Source organism: Populus euphratica, unplaced genomic scaffold, assembly GCF_000495115.2.
Source record: "Populus euphratica unplaced genomic scaffold, PopEup_1.0 scaffold2.1, whole genome shotgun sequence".
NCBI lineage: Eukaryota > Viridiplantae > Streptophyta > Magnoliopsida > Malpighiales > Salicaceae > Populus > Populus euphratica.
This window is the reverse complement of record NW_011499846.1, coordinates 5,233,458-5,248,525: the sequence shown is the minus strand read 5'-3', so window position 1 is coordinate 5,248,525 and position 15,068 is coordinate 5,233,458. Positions and strand designations below refer to the sequence as shown.

The window sequence follows — 15,068 nt, the reverse complement described above, 5'->3', positions numbered from 1 at the left end:
AGGGAAAAAATAATAGTAGAACAAATAAACATAATTATCTATTTTTATATCTTGCTTTAAAAACAATAAAACAAAATACTCTGTATTTTCTTCCCGACCCCGTCTACGGTCTCCAATGGCGGTAAGAATCACAAGAGGCAAAGTTTGATTGCCAAATAAGATCACATAACAACTCAAAGGGGGGCAAATTATAACTTCTATCACGTAACGCAATTTATTCTCCCCCCCCCCCGACAAGTACTACGAAATTATTTTTATTATTACTACTCTTTTCGTTAAAAGCCAAATCTTCTTCTTTTAACACCTTCCCATTTCAGATCCACCAGCAGAAACAAAAACCCCAATCTTTTCTCTCACGCTAAATTTACCAAACCTCAGCTACAACTACAATTGATTTTTATTTGATTTTTGGTTTGTTTGAAATTTGTGAATGATGTGGAGCTCCATTGAGAATTTGAAGCAAAACCTAGAAAAGATTGCACTTGATGTTCATGACGACGACGAGGATCTGGAGATCCATGCTTCCACCAATGGCTACGATTCGTCGGTATCTGATCGGAGGAATTCTCACCGTTTCGCGCATTCGAAGTCGGTCTCACCGTCTCCTATTGCGAATGGGAACGACTCACCGTACAATTTTGAGGTATTTGTTGTTCAATGTGTTTTCATGATGTAATTATTGATGACGGTTTCTTTTTTGTTATTGGAACCGCAAGAACTTGTTATTGATCCCTGCTGGTTTCAATTTCGATCAAAAATTAAGGAATGGAAATATACGAATTATCGTGTTAATTAATTAGAGATTTTATGATCCCTACTTCAGTCAGTTGTAAAGCGTACTGCATTTTAGTGCGTAATCGCCAAATCATTGACAACTTTGTAATAACGTGCTAGAAAGCAGGCGAGCTTCGGTCTTGCTCGAGACTCGTGGCTGATTATTTTAAAAGTATTTGGACCAGCGATAGCTGTAAATGGAAGTAATTTAGGCTGAAAATGTTTATTTGTGAAGAAAGGTTAAGATGATTTGATTTGCATAAGAAGTTTATGTTCATAGCATTGTTGTTGTGGCTTGTGTGGGGTGTTATGTAACGTGGAATATGTGGTTAGTTGATTGATTTTGCTATAGATATATATTTTCTTTCTTTCTCTCTCTCTTTCTTTTTCTTGTAGATTGAACAGTACAAAGCACAAATCAAAAGGCTCCAGGAATCTGAAGCGGAGATTAAAGCATTATCTGTGAATTATGCAGCTATATTAAAAGAGAAAGAGGTACATGATCAATCTTTGTTTGATTTTTTTTTCCTGCAGAAAATTCACTAATTTTTTGGCTAGTTTTTTATTTCCTGCGTACCATTATGTCTGAAACATCAAAATTGAGAAATAATTACTGATGAATGACAGAAAACCTTCAGCTTTCAGGTGCAAAGTACACTCTGATAGTTAAACGCCATGTCCTTTTTATCTTTTCTGTTCCTGCACATTCTATCAAAGGAAATAATATTTACTGGCAAGAGACAACATGTCCTGAATTAATATCAAATGCAATTCATTTTGCAGTTATCGACCACCATGTTCTATTTGCTCATTTTAGTGCTTCATTATTAAATTCATGTTTCTCATGATTGTCTTCTTGGAGTCTAGAGTATATTTTTGGCTTACTAACTCTCAATTAACATTAGTTAGTTTCCATTAGCTCTATGTTCAAGGGCCTTTGACAAATTAAATCTGTTGCTCTTCTATCCCAATGCTACAGGATCAGATTTGTAGATTGAACCAAGAAAATGGTTCGTTGAAGCAAAATTTGGATGCGACAAAGGAGGCTCTTTACGTGTTTAGAAATGAGCATCGAAGAGCATCAACAAGTAGCATCAAGGTGGTTATTCAAATCTCAATTAAAATGCATTATTTGATTTGAAAGTTTAATCTGTTTAGTGACTCATTATTGAACATGCACTATGAGTTCCACAGTATTTTGGTAAGTGCTGATCATCTCTGTTGCCTTGCGTAGATTATGTTCAAGTAAACTTGAGAGCTTGATACCGTGTGATGTTATTTTTTCTGCAGTTATAGTGCATGATTTATGACCTATAGGAAAAAGCCAGTTTGTGTAGCTTCATGTGGTATGTCTTGGTACACTGTTATCTGACCAGCTTACCCCCTCTTCACTGAGTTGTTTCTTAGTTGTCCCATCAAGCTTGCCGAATTAATATCTATAGAAACTAGGTATCAGCCAATCAAGTACTTTGGTGGGATTTAGCGTGATACAGTTTTGACCACCTTAACAGTTTGAACAGAAACAATGTGTGATGATCATTTTCATTCTTCGTTTTAGTTGTCCATCATATGATCTGCGTGAGGTGCTAGTTAGGATAAAAAATGTAAACACTTCACTTGTAACATGTCCTGACAGCAGATATCAAAAATGAAATTACATGACTTCTCTACTACTTTGATCTATTTAAAGTGAAACTAAAGTGAAGCATAGGTTTAGTTTACAATGGATTGTTGATCTTAGTGTTTGCCTATATCAGAATTATGCACCTTTTTAATCATGACACAAGCTGTCTTGGCATGCACCTTTTTAATCTAGAATTTGATCTGCCTCCCGTTCTCTATTCAGTTTTTGGCTTTATTGTTTTGTGCAAAATATTTGTTTCAGAGTATGATTCTTCTACTATGGGATTGAAAATACCATGTTCTATGTTCTGTATTGTTTTTCCTTCCAACAAGCTGAAAAGTACAGGCTGATATTTTTACAGGAAAGTGGTGACCAATCACCCAAACGACCACATAGACATGCAACTCAAGCAAAAAACCATGGTGAAAATCAAATACAAAACGGAGTCTTTCCAAACCATGATGGAATGGGCAATGGAATATTACATGATGTTCAACCTGATGTGATTCAGAGTCAGATGGAAACCAAGAAGGACAAGGTAATGACACATTGCACCCTGTTCTGTCATGTAAGAATATGCCTCTGGGAATTTTGTAAGATGATTGTTATTGTCAGTTGTTGAGTGCCTTACCTGCACTACTTGGTTCATAAATTTCTGGAATTTAAATTTGTGGATGTAACCCCCCCTCCTTTTTTCACTTGTATTACATTGCAAATTCTTTTTTTTCGTATTGTTTTGGTGTGTTATAATTGATTGACAAACCAACTCAGCAGTAGATTACCCTTTTTGTACTTGTCTACTTGCAGATAGTGTTTTTCATTATGTACTTGTGCTTTAAATGAACAAACTTGACAACAGATATATGAATGCCTTCTAGGAGTTTGCAGATTTGCTGGAGGAGAAAAATAGGTCCCTGGCAGCAATGAAAGCTACTCATGAGTTGGAAATAAAGGAGCTAAGAACCGAACTTGAAAATGAACGCCGCAAATCAGCAAATATACAGATAAAATTGCAAGGTGTAACTCTTCACTTAAAAATTTAATATGATGTTATCCTTTGGTCGAATTCTTCTTGGTGTCGCTTGAATTACTTACCAAAATTTTTCACTCGTCTTCCTTTTTATTTGTTGTCTCCAACATTTATTCAGAGGAACAAAGTATTAACAAATCTTTTCAGGAGGAGCTCCGGATTCTAAATGTGGACCATCACAAAGTGAGTTCGATTTTATTTGATGATTCTATGGCTCTACTGATCATTCCCTCATCTGTTGCATATTTACCATGTCTGGTACAAGCATGTTGCACGAGTTACTGTTTGTGAGATATGTTGATATCTAGATGCGACATACCAATATGTGAGAAGGTAGTGAGATGGAACTTGTTGTTGCTACTCTATGTTGGTAGCATAATTGTCCCATTTTTCCTGATTGGGGAAGTAACAGGAAATTCTGATGGTTCCTGTGAAGACTGAGGATGTTAGTTTATGGGAAAGACCTGTTAATTGGTATTTTTGAGGGAAAAGAAATGGATAGTTGGAGTGCTTTATCATATTACATGTTCCTAATTTCTGTGGAATATTATTCCATGCATACATTCAGTTTTGTTCTTATTCTGCTCTGGTTTCTTTCATCTTTCTGTCCTTTTCGCTAAGGAGCACTTACAGAATTTAGGAGTTTCCGGAAATATGTATGTTGTAGATTGCATATGTATAACATTTCTGTACCTCTATAATGTATGGATCATCCCATTACTACCTATCAGTTTAGGACCTTATGTTTGTTTTCTTTATATTATTTTATGCTTCTAGCAGTGCCGATTTTTTTACATCATCTTTCTTTTTCTTATTATGCTTGAATATGTATGCATGTATGCATGACTTTCTATATTTTCTCTCCTATTTGAGATCTGACTTTTGTGTTTTGTTGGTGTGTTTTCTCAATTTACAGACCTCAGTAGATGTGAGCAAAATTCATAATGAATTGAACGAAAAAACATCAGAGATAAGACGATTGCAGGTAGCATTAAGTAGGTGGGAAGATGAAGATCCCAATGTCAATGTAAAGAGTTTGAAAAGAGTCATTGCAACTTTAGAGAAGGAAAATGCTAATCTCAAGGTTAGTTGCATTTTAAAATGTCATCCATGCAAGAAGTGTGCCATGCATTGTTATGAAACCTGGCTTGGCCTGGTGGGTGACCCGGGGTCTTGGCCTGGTTTCAAATAGGCAAAACCAAGACTTGCAATTGGTTTGGTCAAACCCGAGTAACCTGCTGGGTCAACCCGAAACCTGGGTGACCCGACGCAATCTTGGTGAGACCCAATTTGTTTTTTTATTTTTTTAATAAAACTAAAAAATATAAAATTAATTTATGAATATTTCGCTTCTCATATTTCTTTTATAGCCTATATCCACATGGAATGTTTCTTAACTTTTTGATGTCAATTATATATATAACCTTAGAGAATGAAAATGCTAATCTCAAGGTTGGTTGCATTCTAAAATGTCATCCATGTAAGAAGTGTGTCGTGCATTGCTATGAAACATGGCCCGGCCTGATAGTTTGACCTGGGACTTGGAGCCTTGACTTGATTCCACATAAGCAAAACCTGAACTTGTAATTGATCTGGTCAAACCTGAGCGACCTGCTAGGTCAACCTGAAACCCGGGTGACCTCACATAACTTGGGTGAGACTTGACTTTTTTTTATATATTTTTTCAAATGAAACCAGAAAATATAAAATTAATTTATGAATATTTTGCCTTGTATATTTTTCTCATAGCCTATATTTACATGGAATGTTTCTTTACTTTTCGACGTAGTATACACACCCCCCCCCCTATTTCCACATAGATTGCTTCTTAACTTTTTGATGCCTAAATCCATATGAATTGTTTTTTAATTTTTCGATGCAGGATATATATAGCCCATATTTACATGGAATGTTTAATTTTTCCATGGGGGATTAAAACCTCAAATATTTTTTTTTTGATTTTCCTGGGTTGACCTGAGACCCGGCCAAGGCCAGGTCGACCCCCAGGCCGGGTTTAATAATCATGGTGCCATGCATGTCACAAAAATTCATAATACTTTTTCCATGTTGGGTTCCTAAATTTCTCACCTATGTTCTATTTTAGATGGCAAGGAATGAACTTGAGGCTGCTTTGAAAAGCAAGAACTCATCTCCTAATGAAACTTCTCCAGATGAGGTAATTTTGCTCTCCCTCTCCCCCTCCCCTCTCTCTTTCTCTGCATGCACACGTGTGGGCACACTCCCACAAGTTCCAACACACAGGCTCTATCTACCTCTTATGCACACACGTGGTTGTTACTTGAGAGAGAGCTATATTCTCACTGCCCCTGGTACACACTTGTTTTGTTTCTTCAATTGCACAAATATTTTACCATTTTTATGATAATCATCCTCATCAAAATTTCCATCTTCATCATCCATTCCTCTCCTAGAAAGTGGATTCAACTACAACTTCTCCTAGAAAAGTGGAAATGGAGCTATTGCTGCAAAAATTGGAGAGAGATTTGAAGGATACACGCCATGAAAAGGACAAAGCATTGCAACAATTGGCCCGTCTCAAACAGCATTTGTTGGAAAAGGTTGCTATTCCTAAAATTTCCATTTCTTGTTGTAATCTCGCATGGCTTTGTTACTTTATTGCTTTGATGTGCTGCTGACTTTTGCTTATTTTTCAAGTTCAACTCAACAGTTCTGATATGCTGCCCCATAAAGTTCTCTCTGAGATAAAACTGGCAATACCTTAAGAGATGTAAATGACAAACTGTACTATAACAAATAAGAAAGATAAGAAATGATGGTTTTGCAATCACTGCTTTACTCATTTGACAATTATGGCTAATATTACAGCAAAATTTCATGATAAAGAATCTACGTGGTGTATGCATTCATTATGAGTTGATTGTTTCTCTTCAGGAGTTCTGGAGATACTTTATATGTTAGCTCATTAATAAATTCAACTCCATCTACAGGAACTGAGAACATTTCAAACCCTCTTGTCAAAGTTCCCAATATTGCATGCAGCAAACATTATTTAATTGTTTATCATCTGGAATCTTTTGGAGATACATTGATATTTTAGTAAATTCAATTTCCCATGCCAAAATTGACTCTTCAAATTTCCATTTCCAAAGCTTATGCTGTGCACTCATGTTTTCTGTGTCAATTTTGTTTTGTCCAAACATGACTTGAAATAGCCACTCCATATAATGATATTGATAATTATGATATTGGCTTGGTATTATCTGTGTTGTTTGGATCTCGTGATCCTTTGCATGTTATTGAATTAAATGTAGGATATGAAGTTATGAGTCCTTAAGACTTCTGCTGTCTAGGAATCTGAAGAATCGGAAAAAATGGATGAAGACAGTAAGATCATTGAAGAACTCCGTCAGAGTAATGAATATCAAAAGGCTCAAATATTACATTTGGAGAAAGCTCTAAAGCAGGCAATTGCAGGCCAGGAGGAAGTCAGGATGATGAACAGCAGTGAAATCCAGAAGTCCAAAGAAATGACTGAAGATTTGAAAAAAAAACTTGCAAACTGTATGAGCACAATAGAATCAAAAAATGTTGAACTTCAAAATCTTCAAACTGCTCTTGGGCAGTATTTTGCTGAAGTTGAAGCAAAGGTAATCTTTGCTTCTGTTTCCTACAGGTTATGTTTGATGTCTTGCAGTTTCCAGGGTTTTTTTTTTTAACTATTGTTGCTGTTCTTATTGTTGTTGTTTTATCAGGAATATTTGGAGCGACAGTTGGCTTTGACAAAAGAAGAATCAGCTAAGCGTTTTCAACTTTTGAAAGTATGGCCTCACCTTCCTTCTTATTTCCAAGTTTTGTTAGTTATCTAAACCTTTAATTTTAAAATCATCAAACTGCGCAGATTACTTCAGATCAGATTATTCATAAATGTTCCTGAAAATCATTAAATTTTTTGTGATGTGAAGTGGAATTTGATGTCTGTATTATGAGCAATGTTGAATTGTCTTTTAGAGGGTTGTTCTTCCATGAATTTACAAAGTCTATGAGATGAAGGGCTTCTGTAACTTTTTGTATTGTTAGATTGATGGGATATGGCATGTGCACAACCTTATCTACTGATGGTGCTTTTGAATTGTCATTGAGTTTTCTCAATAAGATTTTTTTTTATTCAAGAAGAAAATCATCTTATGCTGTTCAAAGGCCAAATGTTCAAATTCTTATCAAGGTATTTCTGTTATAATATGCATTTTGCAGAATCATTACAGGCTTCTAGTTTTTCTGACATGAAGAAAGTTTCTGTCTTGTAAGGTTTTGCAGTCTTGTACTTATAAGATACTGTCATGTGCACAACCTTATCTACAGGCTGTGCATTCAAATTGTCATTGAACTTGTCTGATTAATTTTGAAAAGAGAATCTAATCGACACTGTATTTTAGCCTCTCTTTTTTTCAAGTGCTTCTAGTATATTCTTGCTTTGATATGCATTTTGTGGCATCATTATAGTTTCCTGAGTTTTGCTAAGAATGAAGCTGCTGTTGTATTTGTCAGATGAGTACGGCTTCAAGCCAAAGCATGTTTTACTGCTTTTGCTGACCTGGAAAACTAATGGTTTATTTTATATGGTAAAAGTTCCATTTACCCATTTTTTGGAGAGTGATATGCTTTGATTTCTCCAGGAAGCAGAGGCAGGGACAGAGGAATCAAAGAGGGAGAAAGAAGAAATTTTAGCCAAGCTTTCAGACGTTGAAAGGAAGTTTGCAGAAGGGAAGAGCAGAGTGAATAAACTCGAGGAAGACAATGCAAAACTCCGTCGTGCTTTTGAGCAGAGTATGAGCAGACTCAATAGGATGTCCATGGATTCTGATTATCTAGTTGACAGGTTAGCCTGCTCTGTGTGTGATTCATAGTTTTGATTATTGTTTTGTATTCAAGTCTACTACTTCGTTGTACATTACATCATAGTTACAAGTTAGTGAGATGGCTTGTACCATGTATACAATGTTGGGATTGGAAGTTATGCATGGGTCACGCAGTCTATAATGTGTGACTGGCTTTTATTGCAGGCGCATTGTGATTAAATTACTAGTGACCTACTTCCAGAGAAACCATAGCAAAGAGGTATGAATCTCTTAGTACAATTGAACAGGATAAAAAATTAACAAAAAAAAGATAATCTCATTTTTTCAATGCTATGTTTGTTGGCAATATTTAGTCTCTGCTATACCACACAGGTAGATTGTTGTTTTTATATTCATTTAGGAGCTTAACCACTAATACACCTAGGCATCATTATCCATCTCTTCAAGAAGGAAAACCTTAACCTACATAAATCTTTTTTGTTTTAAACCAGAGAACCCCTTGGTTAGAGGACATCTCAAGTTCAGTCGATTCTTGTTTGGAAAGAATCCATATTGTATCGCTGCTCTCACATAGCATTGCTATTTAAATTGTTATAATGATTATTGTTTCTGGTTTATCATCCCTTTGGCAACCCCTACCCAATTTGACATAGCTTGTACTCTTGTTCTGTATGGTGGGTTCCAGGTTTTGGATCTTATGGTTCGAATGCTTGGGTTCTCAGATGAAGACAAGCAGAGAATAGGTGTAGCTCAACAAGGTGGAAAAGGTGTTGTTCGGGGGGTTTTGGGGCTACCTGGTCGCCTAGTTGGTGGAATCTTGGGTGGAAGTGCAGCTGGTGTTCAAATGAATTTGGCATCCGATAACCAGGTTGGTTTTTTTTCTTCTTTCTTGATGTTTAAAAGCTAACCAGTAAGATGATGCTACGGGCCTTTTGATCTTCATGTACAAGTAGCTCTGTTTCCGCTCTTTGTGGTGTTTCATACAGTGCCCTTTGCATCCTAATAATCTGGGTTGTCATTTAGACTAGTGGCAGATTAGCATTTGCTTGAGATGGATCCATCTATCCATGTGCTCATTACTAATTTGCTGCAAGAACCTAGTAGCCTCTTCTGGAGAATGTATTCTGATCTGAATTCAATCAGAACTGAAAGTTTGATTTTTTACTTTCTATGCATCTTGTCATGTTCTGTCCATTGAGTGAAGACCGCCTATTCATTAGAACGGTGAGTGACTCACAGAAAATACTTGTTGGGTTTGGTCACCGTGACTCTGGATGCTTTGTAGTCAAGATTTGACAGTAAAGTCTTTGCCCTTCTGTTTTTAGTGGTGGGGCGTGTGGTCGCTATCATATGCATTTTTTGGAAAATGACATTCTACAGCCTCCAGTGAGCCATCAACAGTGCATGCATGAATTTAGCTACCAGGAAAGGATTTTTCCTTTCAGTTAAAAGATAATCAGCTATCTCAGTATCATTTTTGCTAGTGTATATTTTACTTGGAGAGGAGTGCAATGAAAATGCAATTTCATCTCAATTATATGTTTCTCCAGTCCTTTGCAGATATGTGGGTTGATTTTCTTCTCAAGGAAACTGAAGAAAGGGAAAAGAGGGAATCTGGGCAAGATACAAATGCTAGTGGGGTTAGTTCGTCGGTGCCCAACCATGGAACTAGCACATCTGGACCAAATCTTTCTCCAGCTCAAAATCATGGTCCTGTAGCCCCTCAAGGAAATTCGCTGCCGTTTGCACATATCGATTCCGAGTTCTCAACAGTTCCTTTAACATCCTTGGACAACCCTTCTCGGATCTCAAGACTGCTCCCAAAACATTGAGAATATGCTGATTTATTATGTAATTAATCAAAGGTGTAGGTTGTTCGTTGGTGTTCAATCAATTCTTTCACGGTGAAATGAAAAGCGTCTCTTTGCCCCAAATAGCTATCTCGTGGTCATTCTCCAATGTTAGCACGCTGTCACATAATAATAACAGTACAACCTCTCTATCTTAATGGCAGAAAGCAATATTCCTTCCATCTTCATCTAGTGTTAGTGTGTATCGCCATCCAAACTCAGCCAGTTGTAACGTCCAAAAATCCCCTACATCACTCTCAGATCTCGTGGGTGCAATGATGCTGGCATTATGCTGCACTAAATTTACTGAGCTCTGCAGTTTGAACTTATAGTTTAACCTGAGCAGCACCTGTAAAACCACCGATGAAAGGAACTCGGATGTCGGATTAATGGCTGCCAAAGCGTACATATTGGATGCAGGTTATACAAATTTTATGAAAGCAGCCTGCAAGGTGGCCGCTCGCCAAATTCTGCTCTTTACTTGGCTTCCCCTCACCTCACTTGTGCCAGGCCACCACACACAGGTTTACACGTAACATCACGAACGATACCCTGTCAGCTAGAAATCTTAGATGCCAGGCTACCTTATATATTACGCAACGGCTGTGCGGTGTTTAATTGAAAATGTTTTTTTTTAAAAAAAATATTAAAATGACATTTTCTTAAAATAAACACAAAAAAAAAATTAATTTTAAAAAAATCAATTTTTTTTTAGAAAAGCACACAGCAATAGTACTCTCAAACTCACCGACATTCACACATCCAAATTGAAATAGATTTCAGCCTTGCACGCAAATCCACCTTGCCCCCGCGATAGCCAAATGAGGAACTGTTTCTGCGCCAGCAGATACTTTGTTTTTTGTCGTAGTCACGAGGCAAACACGACACAAATATCAGAAAATACCGGGAGCACAACGGTCCGAAACATAAAAGATAAACTAATGTACATTGAACTCGTCAAAAACCATCATTAAGAGGTGCCATAGGATTGCAAATTAAACCTCCAACTTCAAAACTAACACCATGAAAGACAATTCATTCAAAATGCAACCCAAACAGTTTAAAACAATTTGTGGGGTGAAGAACAAAAGGAATCCCTAGCAAATTATGGGTACAGCAATCACGACCTGCAAACCCTGATTACCCAAACACAACAAGCAACCAATCTAAACTTTCTTGGCTTTCAAAGCGGCCACTGGGATCTTGCTTAGAACCTTAGCATCGAAGACCGCATATTGCCTTTTGATCTCAATCATCGCCTTCTCTGCCAAGGGGTCGATTTTGTCTTCGAACTTCTCATAGAGAACGGGAACAGTGTGTAGCAGAACGAAGCCTGTTAAAATCATTATGTAGTTTCAGTATATAATATCTAACGCCCGTTAAACAAACTGCAAAAAATCAGCTTCGAAAGTCATACATATATAAAACAAGGTCAAGAAATGGCACCAACTCCCCACAATTGACATGACCCACAATCCGGCGATAACCTGACATCATTACACACCAGCAATTTTAGGAATCACAATGCGAGCCAAAAGATTTCTGACTCAATATAATTAGTCAGAGTAGGCAAAGCATGAAAACCAGCAATGACACTATTGACCATACAGTGCAGAACTCGACAGCAATAGATTTCAGATCTATATGTAGCAGTAATATAAGAATTATTCTACGGAAAACAAAATAAAGCAGAAATATAAGATGATCTCCTTCAATTACAAGGTGACCGTGTAGAGACAGAAGCGATGAGATATACGAGAAACATACAATGAGAAACTTCTTCAAGTCTTTTCCTGCGGCAATACTGCGCAAGAACACATATGCACCGTTAATCTCAACACACAGTGCTGAAGCAACCTGCAAGACTGGTTCCTCTGGAAGATGAACTTGTGGGATGCGAGGAGGACTCCTATAAAACAACATCGGAAAGAAAATCACAACCAGCCCCTTCCGAGCCTACAGTTGTCAATACCTCCACCAAAATACATGGACACCTAAACCAGAAAAGGGAGCTAAAAACTTCAAGGACGAGAGAATATTACTTGTAGATAAAAGCGTGAGCATTAGACCAGAGGAACAAGAGTGCAAGAGAGAGTATCAAGATATGGCACACTAGAGTAAGCAAGTTGTACTCGACCAACTCAAAAAGGACCCAGATTGCTGTCGCAAAACCAAGTACACCAGCCGAAACCTTCTTGTTCCTCCACAAAAACACATCAGCAGCTGAATAAAAATACCACATTAACCAGAGGCATTTTTTTTTCCTTTTAATTTTCTCAGTAACCAAACACCCCAGAAGACCGAAAAAATAAAGGAATGACTAAATCTGAATCATTATATTCTCCACTAGTAAAAAAATAAAATAATAATCAATCAAAATCAACCTAGAAAAATGGAAATGAAATTTTAACAAATAAAGCAGGTTTTAAGTGACCTACGCTTTCCACCACCGAGAACACGATGAACAGGCTTTTCTCTACCAAACAACCGCCAAATCTTGTCCTTCACCGACTCGGAAGGATACGATTTCTTCTCTGAATCGGACTCCGAATCCGACGACGACGACGATTCGTGATGAATCTTCTCGCTTATCTTCCCCATGATTGACTCAATCGGATTCTCTGATTGTTCCGCCATTGTAATCTGGATCCTCCTAATAAAAATTTAAAAATTTCAGGGAATTTCGGCGCAAGAAACAGAGAAATACACCCACATACACAGAAGGGAGTGATGAAAAGTGAGGAAGTAAAAAGAAAGCATGTGAGGGTTATTTAAATCGTCGGCCGAGCCTCAGGTTTGGAGTCTACGAACCTGGTGGTTTGGTTGAATTTGAAATGAAATGACTGAGTTGACGGCGTTACGTTTGGGCGCTTCGAGGAATTACGTCGTTAACTGATAGTTTGGGAGGTTTGCTTTCATACGTGGAGACAGTGAAGGACGGTGGTGGATGGGATGTTTGTAAAGGCAGTGACACGTGGCAGTTAAAGAGACGGTGATCCGGGAATGGACGGCTGCTACTTTTTGGTGGGCAGGCAGACTGAAAATCAAAGTGGGCTCCACGTTGGCCTAACGTGCGTTCTTTATAGAAAAATATAATAGGTGTTTTTTTCGATGAAAAAAAAGAGGATTTTAGCTTCCGGCTGACGCAAGGGAATGATATTTTTATCTTAAAAAATTGTTTGGATTCGGTTCAAGTTCATGTAATAACTCGAAGTGACAAAATCAGGTGTGAATATAATATAAATACTGTTGAACCTAATCTAAAACCCTATTTGAACTCAGCCCGAATCTAATTAATATAAAATATATCGAGAGTTTGGAAATTGGAAAAATCACATTTTTAAGACAATAAAATATCAAATATCAAATTAATCCGATAATATTCTCAGTAAAGTATAAAATACCGAGCGGTATTGTATAATATAAATATATTAGAACTTCTATAATTCATTATTGGTGTTCTGTATTTTAAGACAATAAAATATAAAATATCTCAAGAGAAATCAAATGTAATGAGCTTCGGATTTGAAATGAAAAACTTCATAATGTTTTAGTGGATTCTAATAATTGAACTATACCCTGAAATATTAAAATTTATGACTAAATTATAATATTTTAAATAAAAAAATTATCTTATTTTTGTTTAAAAACATTTAATAAATATTTTTATAACATCAATAAACTATGAATCAACGAGAAAACACCCAAAATATGTAAAAAATACAATATCAAATTGAAATTAAAAACCTCTCTCTTCCAACCTTAATGTATTTTTTTATAGTAAGATGAAGGTAAAAAACTATCTTAATTAGTACTAAAAATAATTTTTTTTATAATTAAAACTTAATCAGTCAACAACTTTCTCTTATTTTCTAGCAGCTTTCTCTCGCATCTTTTAAATACAAAGACTAGAAGATAAAGTCGAAGACCAAGATCAAAATTTAAAAAACAAAAGGAACTGTGAAGCAGGAAAGAGAAAAGTGGGTGTCTCGTAAAGAACTTGTTCGTTCATGTGATTATATTCTATTGTGTTTTATATTTTAGGTTTTTTTTTATTGTTTCTTTCCATGGTAAATTATAATTCAAATGCCAGCCAAATAAAAATGTCTTGCTTTTTTTAAAAAAAAAGAAATAGAACAAGTACCATATACATTACAGTAAATAATAAAGCTCCGTTTTAATTTTTTTTTTTATCTTTTTTGCAAGAAATACATGGTCTTTTCATAACAACACGTGATAAAAAATATTTTTATGTTTAAATATATCAGTGAATAAATTTGTGCTAGTTTTTAATAATTATTATTTTTAAGAGATCTAATTATAAAAAGTGAAAGCAAGTTACGCACATATATGATATATCCTAGCTCGTAATTATTTTATTATGTTAGTAGTTTTTATTTTAATGCATTTAGGATTTATTTATATGTTTTAAAACCCGGACAAACTAAATTAACTACAAATTATCAAGCTTCATATAAAAATATTTAATCTAGTTAAAAATAAACATTTTAATTTAATAAATGCTCAAGATATTATTTATAAATAATTCAAAGTAATGTGTTAAAAATTATAAAAAAGTAATGCAACATAGTTAAATGATGTACATGTGAAAACACATATCAAAACCTAATCCCTATTAGATCTCCAAAGACAAATGCCACGTAGAAGAGTCGAATAAGCAACGAGCTTTTAGTGTTAAAAAAATGATTTTTTTTTTATGTGTAATCTATCAATAAAAAGTTATTAAGAGAAAATTAATTATATTTTAATATATCAGGCACAAGTATTTTAACAATTCAATTAATTTAACAAATTTAAAAATAACTCAAACAATTCTCAATTAACTTAACATTAATAAAATTAAAAAAAAATAATTAAAAAAATAACTTAAATCAACATTGATAAATTCATCAAACTTGTGACATGAATCAAGAGATCTCATGTGAAATAAA

At 35.6% G+C, this 15,068-nt stretch overlaps 2 protein-coding genes across 3 annotated transcripts; one reads left to right on the top strand and one right to left on the bottom strand.

Moving 5' to 3' along the window:
* The first annotated feature begins 56 nt into the window (after positions 1 to 56).
* Positions 57 to 10,298, top strand: LOC105134463 (golgin candidate 4). 2 transcript variants are annotated; one of them, XM_011038878.1, is made up of 15 exons: positions 57 to 643; positions 1,171 to 1,269; positions 1,754 to 1,873; positions 2,760 to 2,936; positions 3,277 to 3,415; positions 3,547 to 3,611; positions 4,345 to 4,512; positions 5,533 to 5,604; positions 5,861 to 6,007; positions 6,761 to 7,057; positions 7,163 to 7,228; positions 8,084 to 8,286; positions 8,471 to 8,525; positions 8,952 to 9,134; positions 9,817 to 10,298. In XM_011038878.1, exons 1-15 carry the CDS (start codon positions 431 to 433, stop codon positions 10,096 to 10,098), a joined length of 2,286 nt encoding a protein of 761 aa, XP_011037180.1. In that variant the 5' UTR covers positions 57 to 430; the 3' UTR covers positions 10,099 to 10,298. The 2 variants fall into 2 exon arrangements, with proteins under 2 accessions (XP_011037180.1, XP_011037189.1); XM_011038887.1 differs by lacking the exons at positions 57 to 643; positions 1,171 to 1,269; positions 1,754 to 1,873 and adding an exon at positions 2,077 to 2,120 and having other exon boundaries at positions 2,744 to 2,936.
* Positions 10,299 to 11,039: 741 nt separating this feature from the next.
* On the bottom strand, positions 11,040 to 12,873 carry LOC105134456 (reticulon-like protein B5). Its single transcript, XM_011038866.1, has 5 exons — positions 12,555 to 12,873; positions 12,159 to 12,339; positions 11,884 to 12,025; positions 11,534 to 11,603; positions 11,040 to 11,449 (listed from the first exon to the last, which is right to left on the bottom strand). Exons 1-5 carry the CDS (start codon positions 12,751 to 12,753, stop codon positions 11,283 to 11,285), a joined length of 759 nt encoding a protein of 252 aa, XP_011037168.1. The 5' UTR covers positions 12,754 to 12,873; the 3' UTR covers positions 11,040 to 11,282.
* Between the last annotated feature and the right edge of the window lie 2,195 nt (positions 12,874 to 15,068).